General features: G+C 41.2%; 1 protein-coding gene across 1 annotated transcript; it reads right to left on the reverse strand.

The window, feature by feature from the left end:
• Positions 1–1,217: 1,217 nt before the first annotated feature.
• On the reverse strand, positions 1,218–13,768 carry LYVE1 (lymphatic vessel endothelial hyaluronan receptor 1). Its single transcript, XM_007115415.2, has 6 exons — positions 13,539–13,768; positions 9,876–10,047; positions 9,627–9,766; positions 3,342–3,647; positions 2,547–2,625; positions 1,218–2,003 (listed from the first exon to the last, which is right to left on the reverse strand). The coding sequence occupies exons 1-6, from the start codon at positions 13,621–13,623 to the stop codon at positions 1,817–1,819; spliced, it is 969 nt and encodes a 322-aa protein (XP_007115477.1). The 5' UTR covers positions 13,624–13,768; the 3' UTR covers positions 1,218–1,816.
• Between the last annotated feature and the right edge of the window lie 1,886 nt (positions 13,769–15,654).

Below are 15,654 nucleotides of genomic sequence, written 5' to 3' on the forward strand. Positions count from 1 at the left end.
ATGGGTTCTTTAGTTCCAGATCTTGCCAGTTTTCAAGGGAACGGAAATACAAATATATGAAATCTCTTGATGTTTAATTCTTGGCAATTAAACCAAATTTTAATATTTGTGGGACAACCATAAAAGACTATGCCAACAGGTTATGGCCTCTGAGCTGAAAGGATCATGGAATTGTGGGGTTACTGGTGAGGGGAAGAAGATATTAGCAGTCTCAGAGAGAAAGACTAGAGAGAGGGGGAGAGAAAGTTAGAGAAACAGGACAAAGGAGTTATCTGAATCTCCAGCTTCCTGTGAACTCTGGAACAGATTGGAATGTAGGACCTGAATCCAAAGAAAAGGACTAATTTATGTGTGTATACTTGACCTACTTAAAATAAGACCATCTGAAGCAAGAAGAGGCTCACATAGTGATATATATATACTAGTGGGTTTACAAATTTATTTCAGCTACCAAAATTGTCTCTCTTACTTTTGCAAACAACAGATCACTTCAATTTTTCATGAAAGGTATAATGCATCTATGTAAATAAGAGAGCAAAGAAATTTTCTAAATGCTTTTATTTTTTCAGCACAAATATTTCTGCACCTCTCAGACTCCTTTTGCTGGAAAAAGGAGAGCTAGTGATACATTTGGTAATGACATCTAAAAAATGTACTTTGGTGTATAGAGGTAATGATGTACTTTTTAGGTATGTTAATAATAAATTAAGGCTATAATTGTTGCCATATTCATGAGAAAATAATGAGTAGATTAGTCTCAGCAAAAAAAAAAATTGGTTTTGGAAGTGGAAAGCTGGGGATATCAACACTGAAAAAAATTAGCTTCATATATTCTACTATATGAAATTTTGTATTAATAATATTCAATTATAGAATGTAATAACTTGCACAGTACCTGACATATAGTAGGCATTCAGTAAATGTTTATTAAATTTTACTGCTTTTTAACACAGTAATTTTATTCAGTAATAATTTCTATAACTTGGATAAAAATAGAAATTTTTAAGAGATTATTTTTGGGGGGGAGAAAAGAATATACTTTCGTTTCCCTAGAAATTATGCTCTTCTAGAGAAAATAGCAGCAGCAGGAGAGAGAAAAGTAAGTGTGTATAAGTTCTAAAAAGTGATTCCAACTAGAATTATTCAGAGATGAACACTTTGACCCTGTCTGTATTTACAGTCCCTACTGACAAATGCTGTCAATATCTTCAGCCTTATTCTTTTTCTCTATTTATTTTGGTTTTACAGAGATCAGGTCTCAAGTCACGGGAATCTCCATGTCCTTCAGTTGCTAAACTTTTCCTTCCTTCTTTTTCTCTTGCCTGGCTCAGAAGGACATGCCAGATAGTATAAGTGTTTCCTTTCCAGAGCTGAAGAAAGGATCTGTGCTGTAGAGTCAATCAATAGACAAAGCCTTGATCTCAATGGTTTCTTGGCTCTCAGCTCACCTATTCTCAGGTAGCCTAAAGGCCTCTTGACAAACATGTTCTGATTAGCTGTTTGAGGTCCAGGTGCTTTGCACAAGCTCCTTTCTCCCACTGGGATATTATTAGGACATAACCAGGCTAGAAAGGTTGTGGGAAGCTTTGGAGGTAGGAGGGTAGGATCCAGAAAGGATTGCAATAAGGAAAAGGGAATTCCCTTTGGTGAACTCCAGAGTCCAAAGGTAGCCCTGAGCTGACTCTAGTTAGGAACCAAGGGTAGACGTGCTTGTTTGGTTCTTTGGCCCTTTTATAGGCTCCCCATCTGGGACCAGGATGTGTATCAGGAAGGAAAACAACCTCAGGTGTGTCCTCTTATTTCTTTCAGCTTCCATCTAAACTTCAGCTTCCAGGCATCGCACTGTGGTTTTGGGTTGACTCTTGGGCTCCTCGGGTTTTTTATCCATTTTCTTTGATTCCTCATTAAGGTTGCTATCATCGGCCTTCTCCTCCTTCACTACTTTCGTTTCTATCATTTCCTTCTGCTGGTTCTTGTTTGTAAAAGGGAAGGCCTTCACATACCTATAGGCATAAACACAAAATTAAAGTGAGAGACTTCTATGTAACACATAGAACAACAGATAACGTTTTGGGATGGCCCATATTGGCAATAGTACACTGGGTACTTTTATTTCAGAGAGATGCTAACACATGCACCCTCAAATACTTTAACCCATCCCCACCTGGATGGATTCATTTAGATAGGACAGTAAGTTTACGGGCAAAACTTTAGGCTGGCCTTAACACCCTCTCATCAAAAACAAAGAATTGAAAATCAAATAAAGCATATCCATTTTTCCCTAGATGTCAATCTTTTCTTTTTATTTCTTGATATTCAAAGGGACAGCCATTGACCTATATCTAAAGGCCGGATAACATACAAGTGCTGAAATAATAGGAAAGGTTGGGTGGTAGGGAGGACAGGTGAGGTGAGGGAGAACATTTACAGTATAAGAGGATTGCCATCTCCATTTGGACGAAGGAAATGTCGATAACAACCCTGGATAAACACAAGATGTGGATGTGACAAAGATGACGAGACTAACCATGTGCCAACAACCCCACCTTTTGACGTAGCAAACCGCGAGGCCAGCTGCAGCAGCAAAGAAGAGGAGGGCAAGCACGAGCAGGGTCGTGGGAACACCTGGGGGAGACAGAGACCGCGCCTTGTTCCTCCATGTAGACATTACTGTGCACCGCTCTTCTAACGGCTCATCCTTACACGTGATGGAGACCACAGACAGAGCAGAAGAGCCTTCTCTGCGGCCACACAGGGGCCACTTAGGGCATTGGGCCCACATGAGCGTCTTTGCTTTCTACCTATAGAATCCTTGGCCTTGCCTCATGCTCTCCCTACTCTATAAGTGGCGATATGACAGAGTCCATTTCCTCTCTGTGGCCTTGAGGTGATAAGTTTGGAGCAAATCAAGTGTAAGACCCTTTAAATAGGAAAACCAACTTGCTAATCATAGGCATTTAAGGTGTGTCTATGTACTTGAAAAACTTCTGCATATGAATAGATAGTAATTTATTCTGAAAAGTCTTTGCATTTTAAAAGTGAAGCTGTTTTAGACTCATGATTTTTAGTTTAATCAGTAAGGTTCTTTAGAGGCCTCAAGTTCTAAGACTTTATGAAATTTGAATTTGCATTAAGCTTTTATTTGTATTTGTCAGGTCCTGAGTGCCCAATCTGGATACAGGATAGTTTCTATGTATTGTCTGCTAAACACACACACACACACACACACACACACACACACACACACACACTCCCTCTCTCTCTCTCTCCCTCTCTCTCTCTCTCTCTCTCTCTCTCTCTCTCTCAAACACATACACATAATGCAGACAGAAAGTTTTTACCTCCAAACCCAACAGGTTCATTCTTGAACGCCGCTTTATTTTCAATATACGATTCAGTTTCTGTAGATATGGTGCTCGTTTCCACAAAAGCTTCCGTTATGCAAATTAATTTTCTTTTCCGTGGAATAGAAGTGGAAGCCAGAGCAGGAGCCACAGTGGTTGTAGTAGAGACAGGTCCATCAGTAGACAACGCTGAGTGTGTACTCTCACTGACAATCATTTCTGTTGTGTATGTTGCAGTTTCCGTGTTGAATATGGGATCATCGGTGGTGATAATTTCTGGAAAGCATGAGTTAACCCAGGTATCTGTCCGGGGAGGGAAAAGTGAAATAAGAAAGAAGTATTGCAAGAGCCTCCTAATGGGTCTGCCTGTCTCTAGTCTTACTCTCCTCCAGTCCCTTTATACTGCAGCTGGAATGGTCTTACAAAAATGTAATCATATCACTTCCTCCTTTAGAATCCTTCCCTGACTGCCTGTACTGCACAGCCTATAAGGCCTTCCATGATCTGGCCCCTGCTGACATCGCCAGCCTCACCTGATCGGTCTTTCTCTCATTCCCCCTGCCATGCTAGAATTCCTTCAGTTCTTTGATATGCTTTCTCTAACATCCAAACCTTTGACCTGGATGCTTTCTTCACTTGTAAGACTCTTGGCCCCTCTTTATTTAGCTCTTCCTTGTCCCTCAGGTCTCAGACTGAATATCTCTTTCTTAGGCAGACTTGAAGACCAGATTGGATCCCTAGACATACATTCTTGTACCTCCTTGTACTTCCCTTGTCATGATTCTCACTACACTGCTCCCCACTGGACTGTGAGCTCCCTGGAAGCAAGATTCCTGTCTGTCTTGGTCATCATGGTATGTGCAATGTGGCTGGCACATAGTACATGCTCAATACTTGATGTCTAAAGGAAGGAAGGAAAAGTGAAATGAAGAAAGGAGTAGATGGGGAGACCAAATATACACACATGACACCACTTGAGGACAGAGATCTACTAAAACCAGATTTCTCTGTGCTCATCAAAAAAAAATTTTTTTTTAAAGGAGGTGGGAGACAGGGGAGGGATGTAGGTTTGCTCTCCAATCTGTTGAATGTGGTAGAGAGGAAACTAATATTTGTTGAACATCTTGCTCTGAGTCAACCATGGCACTTCATTAAACAATTCTGTAAAACCCTCATTTATACAAGAAGAAACTGAAATTCAGAGAAATTGAATAACTTGCTTAAAATCACATAGCCAGTAAATGGCAGAGCCATGCAATATATTACAATATGCATTTGCATCTCTTTTAAATCTCTAGTTTTTTGTGATAGTGGGTAGCATCAGCTGGAATGTTAGCCATGAAGAAAAAGTTATTCTATTATTTTTGAAAATTAAGTAAAAGTTACCAACCAAGGCCATGGTAATAAACATGATAAAACATTTTGACCCCACATGCATTCAGTCCATATTTTATACTATTCATTTCATTTTGAAAAGACCTCTATTCAAATAGGCATCATCCTTGACCTCTGCCCTGGACTTTGGAAGGCAGCTGTGCTCACCACTATACCACCAATGCCGCCCTGGATTTTTAGCTACATTTCCCGTTCTCAAGCACGTGCTATATACTTCCTTCAAAAAAATGAACACTTTTTAATATCAGGCGAAAAGTATACTGAACACGATATACTGTGCTGGGAACTAAGAATACAGACAAATAAGGGATGATTCCTGTTTCCAAGAGGACAGAAGTATTTTGACGAGGCTAGGGGGTGATAACTGGGGATTCACAGAGGAGACGGCATGAGCGGGATGTGGAGGGTTAATGCGCTCATTCAACAAATATTTATTGAGCTCCAACTCTGTGCCAGGTGCTGTGCTAGATGCTAGGGATGTGGTGCAAATAAGACCAAGTCCTTGCTCATAAGGGCTTATATGTTATTGGAAAGAAGGATAGAGATAATAAAATTTTTTAAAAAGCCAGACATTTCGGAGGATGATAAATGTTGAGAAGATAATTAAACAGGATAAGGATCAAACTGGAAGGCGCAGGAATGGGGACAGATACTTTGGATAAGGTGATAAGAGTAAGTCTCTTTGGGGAGGTGATACTTAAGCTGAAACCTGAATGATGAAAAGTAGCAAGTCATTGAAGATCTAGGGCAAAAGCATTCCAAGTAAAGAGAACAGGAAGTTCAAGAGCCTGAAGTTGAATAATCTCAGCATGTTTGATGACTAGAAGGCTGGTATGGCTGGAATAGAGCTCCAGGTCATCTAGTATGGAAGAGGGAATAGGATATCCCAGTCAATAAGAACAGCGTGACCCAAGAATCCAGAAGTTTGAAAGTGTAGGTATGTCAGGAAATGACAAGGAGCACAATGTGGCTGGCGTGTAGGGTGTGTGTAGGATGGGGAGCATGAAAAACTGCAAGTAGGAGATGAGATTGGGAAGATAGGCTGGAGCCAGTATATCAAGAGTCATAATTGCCATGGTAAAGAATTTGGAATTTATTCTGTAGGAGAAGGAATTTTCAGCTGGGGGCAGCAAACCTTCCAACAGAAGTTTTCATATGTGCCCAGTTTTATGTGCAAAAGTCTTCATAGTTCACATCAGATTCTCTGATAGGAAGCCACCCAAGGCTGTGGAGAAGAGGAGGGACGTAATCATCAGAGGAGGTGTGTGGAGGATGAAATAGAGATGGGAGAAAGGGCAACCAGGAGCCAAGAAGGAGATTATTGCAATTGCACAGAAATAGGAGAACGCAGAAGTATCTGGAATTCTAAAACTTATATCTTAGAGATCTTCTAGAGAAAAGTGGTTCTCAACTCTGGCTGTGGGTTAGAATCATCTGGGGAACTTTACAAAAATACTCATGTGAAGGACCCACCCTGGGCCTGGTATATTACTGACGTGTGGTCATCACCAGGGAAGGTGATGTGGAAGTGGCAGGGCTCAAGGTTTAAATCCTGGCTCTGTCCCTTATTGACTGTTGCCACAGCAAATCACACTCTAAGCATCAGCTACTTCTCTTGGAAAGTAGAAGTGGTACACTTGCATCATTTCACTGAGGATTAATGAGACAGTAAATGTGTAGGGCCTAGCAGAATCTATGGCATTATCTGTAAGAATTCGTCTCCTTTGCCTCTCTGTTCATTAAGTGTAGCCAGGAAGGCTGCCATGTGAGGGAGCAGCGGCAATCTGATCCGGGGTCCCTTATTGGTTGGGGGCACAATGTGTCTCACCTGGATGTGTTAGGACCTGGCTCTCCTTCCCTCCAAACTACAAATATCATTTCTCTAGAATGTGCCAAATGCCTTGATAGATATTAAACACAGTGTGGTTGGTGTCCAAGAGGAAAGATAGGAGTCAGGGGTATAGAAAGGCTGCCTGAAGAAGACGGTACGTGAGACTTGAATAAAGAATACAAGGCAGCCAGGTGAGGAAGAGGACGGGCATTGTGGCAGAGGAACAGCATGAAACAGGTGGTGCACGCCAAGCACTAGAAGCACTTTGGTCTGTTTCCCAAAGCTCACAGAGATGGCGGTAAGAAAGACAATTAGGGTAAGGTTTGGGGTCAGGTTTAGGGTTACTGTGGTCCTCAGAGCTCACAAGATAGCACTAAAAAAGAAAGTTACAAAAACAAAGAAGCATAGGGTAAGTCTAGGTTAGTGTGAAGATGAGGGCTAGGGTAACTCTGTTCCTCACAAAGATGGCAAACAGAAGCAGGTGAACCTGATTTATTTCAAAATGACAACATAACCACACAGGGTAGCAAATTTTCTCAAGTCACTTTTGTACACAATTCTCTGACAGTACATCCTTAGAGGGATGTCTTCTGAGGACTAAAAGAAATGCAAAGGAATTGCAAATTCCATTCAGTAGTTTTATTATTCCTAATAATGCTGTTTTGATAATTTTGAAATTATTGTAGGATAAGAAAATATATTATTTATTGGGAACAAGAATTTTCCATATAAGAGAAAAAACATGCAAGTATAGAACAAAGTAAACAAAGAAAAAACTTGAATTGTTAAATTTGTGTTGGAAATATCAATGCGAATGCAATATATATATATATATGTATATTTTTTCCTAGCTGCCCACTAAAAAGGACTGAGAAGCAATGAAAATGATAGTAGTAATGAGAACAACTTGCATGCAGATCTTGGTTTCGAATCAACATTCTCTATTAAAAAGAACCAAGGCCCCTTGGAGAAATAAATGGCTGATTCCATGTGTGGGATAAAGAAAGTACAAAGTGAGCCTGGGACATGTAATCATGCCAGAAAGCAATGACTTGCTCAAATACTAATGGGATGAAAACAAAAGTCAACTAGAAGGGACTCCCACTCGCCAAATTTGGGACAATTTGAGAATCAAAAAGAATAATAATTGTAAAATTGGTTATAACATATTGAACACAGAGTAAGTAAAATGCTACATGTCCATGGTAGTATAAAGGGGAGGGAGGAGATGTGTCTGTGTGTGTTTGTGTGTGTGTGTGTGTGTGTGTGTGTGTGTGTGTGTGAGAGAGAGAGAGAGAGAGAGAGAGAGAGAGAGTGAGAGAGTGAGAGAGAGAGAGTGAGATTCTTCTTTATCAAAGAATGCCAGCTAACAAATGTAGAAGGAAGAATAGATTTAGAAAATTATCATTTTGCAGTCCTGCATATAATAATTGATTCCAGCTAGGATCATCAGTGTCTGCTTGAACTATCAGGTAAAAGATGATTTTGGGGGGTCAGACTATTTGCATGGTGCCAAAATATCACACTATAGGTTACCTCCTCATTGCAAAGGGGAAAACATATCTGAGTTCATTAGAGAGGTCTGGCAGTCACCGTCTTATTCAAATGATCAAAGTTAGCATGTAATAGTGGGACATACTTACATTAAGGGCCTTTTGTTGGGATATGATCTAAAGTACACAATATCATCTACCAAGTATTTTTGCCAAACCTAGCGAACATGAATCTAATCAAGCCTCTACCGCTAACTTTAAGTATATAGGAAGCGCAGGGAATGGAAATACAAGTTAAATGAAACCACAAGGAAACATGTAAATCCATGTCATCTCCCCTGACTCCTTTTCATTTAGTCCATAGTGCTGGGTGTCCTATCATTGCATTGACAGCTGGCAGAAAGGCCAGGAAGTTAAAAGGCCAGGCCATTTGACCGGCATGGACTGGCCGTCAGATGAGCAAGCATGCAAACCACCAATTCCGCAGCCAAAAGTGATAGGCGGCAGAGGCGAGGGGGGGAGGACGGTGAAAAAAATATGGGAAGAAGCTTATGTTCCAGTCTTGACTCGGCCTCTAGCTGACTGTAAGACTTTGAATAAGGCAAACCTCCATTCTGAGCTACAGTCATTTCATCCATGAAGTGAGCGAAGTGGACAAAGTCTCTCTTTCACGGCCCTTCCTGGGCCAAGGCTCCCTGGTTCACAGAACCGCTTGGACCTTATGCTGCCTTTGGGCAAGAGAACACTGCTGGTGCACTTTTATCTCTTGGATCTTAGAGAATGACCACTGAGCCATCTGACCTTTAGAAGGTCAGATTTATGAGTATGTGTGAAGAGTAATAAATCAGACAGAGGTTCTTATGATAAAGTGAGAACAAGCGTTTAGTCAAAGAAAAATTTTCTGAGAAGTTACTTAGGTAAAGCACTTGGGCTAAGGCCTCCAAGTTCTCCCAACAAGGTTAAAGGGATGACCGGGAGCAAATCAGTTCCATTTTCTAGCTTTAATTCCTTCCTTCATAAAATGCAAATTGGGTCTTGTTCTTAAAAACATCTAATGTAGCATCTGAGTTTCCACTCCTGTAAAGGAATGTGGGATAAAGGAAAGAGTTAGATCTGTGTGTGAATCTTCATAGTAAGGAGACCTTAGACGAATGTACTTGTGTCCTCTGAGCTAAGCTTTTTCATCTGCAAAATAGGGATGGTAAAGCACACCTCCTATGGAGATTGTCAAGGTTCAGCGAGATAACCTAGTACCTTGCTTTGTCCATAGTGGATGTTTCCTTCCCTTCGTCCTGTTTATCCTGTAGGATGAAGGCGGGGTGGGTAATGGAGCCTCCAGGGATGCCCTCTCCCTGTGCTGCCAATCTGTCGTATTTTCTCTGACTTTTTGCTCTGAGAGGGACACCTCTACCTGGTCAAAGAAGCGGAGTCTTGGGAGGACTCAGTGGCCCATCACCACGATTGTTTCTGCTGCTGCTCTGGGTTACTCTTCTCAGAACAGTTATAGAGCTGTTGAAATCCAGACAGAACATGCCACGTGGAGAGGCTGCAGACCTGACTCACCAGATGAGTTGTGACAATAGGCCCTGTGCTGCTGGTTGAGTGAACTTCTCCAAATTAGGACGCCCACCCCATTCTTTCCACACTTGGGGTTCTGGATAATCCGAGGGATGACCACGAACTGATTTTTAACCCATCCATACCTGTAACAGAATACACATGAACTGAGTGGATGCATTGATCTCTGTTGCTGAACAAGAACACAGAGCCAAAAGAGCTCCCACAGCGTTTGTGAATCCAGCTGTTTCTCACCTGCAAGTCTCAAAGCCAAATTTCCATGCTGCTTCAACCTGCTCTTTGCTGGCCAGAGTTAGTCCTACGAGCCTACAGGCCTCCTGGGCTTCTGTGAAATTCAGCTGCGGGTGTGTCTTTTTGTTCACAAGGGTGACCCCCATGATTCTGCATGGTCCTGAGATGGAAAGCTCTGCAAAGGAATCACACAGGCCCTCAGTGTGCTGCTGTCCTGGCCCCTAGCCCTCAGGCTCTCCTTCCTAGTAGAGCATCATTGTCTCAACGCAGCAGCTGGGATTGAAGTTTAGAAATAATAGGACACAGACCAGACATTTTCCACAAGGACATCCTGCTGGGTTAGGTAGGTGCTTGCCCGGATCCATGCTGTACCTCTCACCAGGTCCGAGTCCATCATCCCTCACTGCACTCAGGTTCCTTGTTCATTACATGGAGGCTTTGGCTACCAGTTCCTGGGGTGCGGTCCAGGGGATGCAGCTTCTGCAAACCTTTTTGGAGTCTATAAAATGAAGGGTCTGAGACTTTGAGAAAGATAGAATCCAGGGCTCTGGTTAGCAGAATAGTGAACAATACTCCAATGTCTGTTGGGGACAGCACTGTTTCTGAGATGGGCTGAAAAATGTTGCACTTGGTACAATAGAAAGTGAACCTTCTCTGACCATTGGGGGGCAGGCTTACTCAGAAGTTCCTAGAGGAGTCAGATAGTAAAGCTTGCATGGCAGAGAAACTACATAAAGGAAGTAGACTTTTAAAGTCAGACCTGGATTTGAATCTAGCCTGTGTTGCTTGCTGGCTCTGTGAATTTAGGCTGGTTACTTCATCTCTTCGAGCCTCAGTTTCCGTATTTAGAAAATTGAAAGAATAACAGTATCTATTGTATAGGGCGGTGAAAATTAAATGAGTTAATTCAAATAAAAATGCTTAGCATAGTGCCTGCCACATAGTAGGCACTCAATAAATCATAACATAGTATCATTATGTTACCTTCAAAGCACTTTGGTTTTGGTCTGCTAATGACTGATCTCCCTAGGGAAGCTGAGGCAGTTGAACAGTTAAGATGTGAATAATATCTTACTCAAAATCTAACAAATCTGAGAGTCCTTTTGATCCCTTCTCTCCGGGTTCTGGGATTTATAGACCTGTATGAAATTGCAAAGTTGCATTGCATTTTGGTACTTTGTTCCAATTAGGCTTCATCCACAAAAGTCCGTAAAAGGGCATTTCAATCTCCCAAGTAATTGCTTGAACACAGATCTGTGCACTGGATTCCTAGTCAAATGCTTTGACCACTGTCTAAGGTGGTATTTAAATTTAAAGGAAGTTTCTTCTTGCAAACATGGAAGGAGCATTTCTAAGTCCCCCATGTGACCTTGCTGTGGAGCAGGGGGCTGGGGGAAGGGAAATGAATATGATGGCTATATTTGGATATATATGATGGATATATATGATGGATGTATTTGTGGATAGCCTTGTTTGCTTCCAGACCCTGCTCTCACCAAAAGAGAGACCAGAGAGCCAACACCCAATATGAGTGTTTGTGACAGAACAGCCTCTTATGACTGTGTGCACTAACACTAATAGCTACACCAACACTGATATTAATACTAATGTCAATGTTAATTCCAACTTCTATCACCTGTAGATGCCACTCTGTGCCAAACCCTGTCTCTTTTGACAGAAAATTGAGGTTCAGGGAGATTAAGTAACTCTCCCGAGCCCAAAGATATACAGCAACTAGGTGGTAGTTTGGGGGCACAAACCCAATTATGATTGATACTAAAACCTCAGCTCTTAACTAGGACACTGTTCTGCTTCCCACTGTGCAATGGCAGGGAAGATGAACACACACACAAACACACATATACACACACACACCACTAGAGCTGAACTCTCGGAACACACCATTTGTCCTGGAATTTGATTCATAAGCTTGCTTATGGCTGCTTCTTTGGGAATACCTGTAGAGAAGGTATATTAATTACACTGTAATGTGGTCTTGATACTCTCATCATACGTCATTTTTACTCGAAATATTATCGTTATGAGTAATGATAGACCTATTCTTGGCAATAGACCTATTCTTGGCAATAGACCTAGCTTTGAATATTTCTTCTATTGTTAATTGGCTGCGGGACCTTGGGCAAGTTAGCATTCTCAGCTGTAAAAGGGGGATGGTTATATTTTCTTTACAGAATTTTTGTCAGAATTTTAAAATTATATAACTTGTACCTAGTGGAGGCTGGGTCCACAGTAGACAGTCAACAAATATTCATAGATTTTATGCTTTCCTATTTAAGGACAAAAACAGGGAGCTGGAATCCAAGTGATATTCGAGTAACCCCTTCCTCAAGCTTTCTTAGGAAACAACAAGCATAGTAGAAACAGTATATACCTAGGAATCAGAGCTGAATTCAAACCCAAGCTTTATTATTTACTGCCTTCATGACATTAGGCAAGTTGCTTGGCCTCACTGAGCCTGTTCCTTCATCTATAAAGTGTCTTCTTAAGAAATATATATATATATATTTCTTATATATTTTTTATATACTATATATAGTACATAAAAATAGGCCCTCAAAAATACTAGCTCCCATCCTCATCCACTTACCTTCATCAACCACCTTTTCCCCAATCATGGCTCTGTATAACTTTCAGTTGTTTCCAAAATTTCAATCCCCTTAGGAAAATTTTGCCATTATTGAGGATGGTCCAAAGACTGTGCTGAGTCAATGTCAAAGAACAATTTCCATAATAGTTTGAGGATTAATGGCAGTATTTGGGGGAAAAGTGAATAGTCTCCCCAGGGAGATGTCAAAGAGGGCCAAACTTATTTGAAAGTAACAGTTCTTGTATTTGAAAAAAAAAAATCAACCATATTAACTCTAACCTCCCTCATAAAATGGAATATGACAATATCGGAATCAACTCTGGATGCCTGTTCCGGAGATATTTTATACCTCAGGGCATCTTCCAACAGAGGAACACATAATTTTCCTTTTAAAGTGCTCATATTTTCATTTGCCCAGAGCTGCAATGAGTGATTTGTGGTTACAATTTTGTTTTGCCTACAGTGCAGAATGAGCTTACCATTTAGGCAGCTCAAAAGCCCAGGAATCATTTCAAGTCATTCCTTTGGTAGGGAGCTGATGACTAACTTTCAAACCTACATTTTCACAGATTTTTTTCAGTTAATTTGCTATTTACTGCATACTAAAAATGTAAGCATTCCATGACAGTAGAGTAAAACTAAAAATAATGATACTGACACTTCCAAAAATATAAAACAGGCCAATATTCTGTGAAAGTTAACCATTTTCCCCAGGCTAGGTGATTGCTTAAAATTTTTCACAATCATGCTTTGCTTCTTCAATGAAACACTTTTTAAAACAAGTGATTTCTCCTCAATGTTTTGTTTCAAAATATTCTCGTTAAAAATATCCCATAACCAAAAATAAAAGTCAAGATAACATGAAGGTAAATGAGAATCATTTTGGTGAAGTTGACAACATGGTGAAAACATTTCTGGCAGAGCAATACTACCAATGAGATCTTCTGTCAACACTGAGCTCCATCCCACCCCAGAAATTCAGTCAAGAGCTTAGCAGTCTTAGGACAATTTGCAAGATCTTGCCTTGCCTCAGGTTGGCAATCTGGTAAGAAACCTACCTTCTGTGCGGAGAGAGCCTTGGACCAGGAGCCTTGTGGTCCAGATGGAGGCAAAAAGCAACACCAGGCTGAAGTACTTGGCCATGGTGCCAGCCCCTTCAGAGCCAGGGGAGTACCTCAGATGGGCACCGGCAGTATCAGAGGCAGACGATCACCAGTCTAGATGGAGACTTCTGGAAGTAAGTGGGGGCCCACACGGCTCCACTTCATAACTGAGACATCCGGATTTCCCTGCTTTCAAGCTTCTGACTTGTCAAGGTCACTAGGGGAAATGAGTGACGTCCCTTGAATGCCCAGGCTGTACTTTGTGGATGGCTTTCTGGAAAATTTAGCTAATGCTGACTCAGAAAACACACAAACGAGGAAGGCAGATAGCACAGGGTGAACTGCTGAAGGTTTCCCCAATTCCCATATTCCCTGCCACCACCTACCTCCCCCGCCAGCTCAGTTCTTAGCCGGTTCGTTGTTGACTGTGGAGCCCGCTCATTTATATACTCTTAGGAATGCCTCTGTCTCTAAAGGAGACTGAGCATGGATTGTGCTGCTTTTCTTCCCACTATCAGTGGGGTGTTTTTTTTTTTTTCCTGACTGCATATCCTTGTGATCTGTGGGGGAATGAGGCTGAGGCTCATGAAAATGAATGATTATTTAAATACCAAGGACAGAGTCCTCATGCTTCCCTTCAGGATTTCTTTATATGTTTGAAATTTCTACCCCGCTACAGGTGATTCCTGCTTCGAAGAAACCAGACACATTAAAATTCATGCAAAACATGACTAGGGGGGCAATTTACAAAATCAGTCATTTAATACTTTACAATAGTGGTCACCACAGGGGTCCTTTATATAATAACTCTCTCTTTGATAACTTCTCATATTCTGGTAGGTGAAAATTCAATTTAGACTTCCTCTTTTTTGTTTGATGAATGTGAGATTTATCTGCACTGTGCACAAGCAGTCTGCACTCTCTGTTTCCCCTGCTAGAGGTTCAGTGGTTTATCTTCCATGGCAATTATGGAATTCTGGCTTGAGAGTAATGCCTCGGGCAAAGGGTTATTAGTTTTCTCCGAAAGGAATGTCATTTATAGGAATAGTGTATGGATAACTAGTTCTTTCCCGTACAAAAGTTATTGGTCATAAAATTAGATACTGCTGTGGAAGATACCAATACTGAAAGGAGAATCTGCTCTGCACAAACATAGAGAGCTTCTAAGGGACCAGGGGTATATCCCTTAAATAGCTGTAGTTTAGACCTCATTACTTGGGTGAGCACAAGACCTAGGCTATGGGGACCTCAGAAATTTACATGACTCCTCTATCACCATGGAGCTAGAGAGACAGGAAAGCAGAAATTGTGCTCTCTTCGTCATTATCCTTAAAGCTAGCATCACACCTGAAAGACAGTGAGCCTTCAAGCATTTGCTAAAGTATTACAAAAAGGAAGAAGGAAGGAAGACAGGAAGGGAAAAAAAGAACCAGAAAGGGTCTCCCTACTGAAAGTCAACCACCCCATGTAACATAACAGGAGTGATATCTCACATTCAAAAGTTCCAGGGATTGGGGTAGAGGGTACATCTTGAGGGGAGGCATTTTAGAAATTTTGTCAACCACAGTTACCTACCTTTGATTAGATCCCGATTCTGCTTTCTAGGAGAAACTCTCATGTCCCATGTCCACCTTCATTGGATAGAATCTTCCTTGGCCACATTTGTAGTGAGAATTAGGGAGTATGGGCTCCTTGGGGGTAGCACAGCTTGTACAATCTGCTTTCTGCTGACATAAGCTTAGGATCCCAAAAGTTGTTTTCTAACTTAACAATCAAAAGAATTTTTAGTCCTGGCTTGTATCTCTGTACAATAAATACAATTCCCTCACAAACTTAGGTTTCTGATCTATTTGCTTCCATTTGATTCCATGTGCAATAATCACACCCCAAATCCTTTCCCAGTCACAAGTCTCAAGATGTATTTCTTTTTCTCAGCCCTATGCTCCCCCCTCTCTAATTTAGTGGTGGCTACCCTGAGTTCATTAGAAACCACAGATGAAAGGGCCATATTCTTAATCTGGCCTTTACCATAGGGCTGCTCTGACCTTAATTCAGCTGCAAAGTTTTATTG

Source organism: Physeter macrocephalus, chromosome 16 (assembly GCF_002837175.3).
Source record: "Physeter macrocephalus isolate SW-GA chromosome 16, ASM283717v5, whole genome shotgun sequence".
In the NCBI taxonomy this organism is placed as follows: domain Eukaryota; kingdom Metazoa; phylum Chordata; class Mammalia; order Artiodactyla; family Physeteridae; genus Physeter; species Physeter macrocephalus.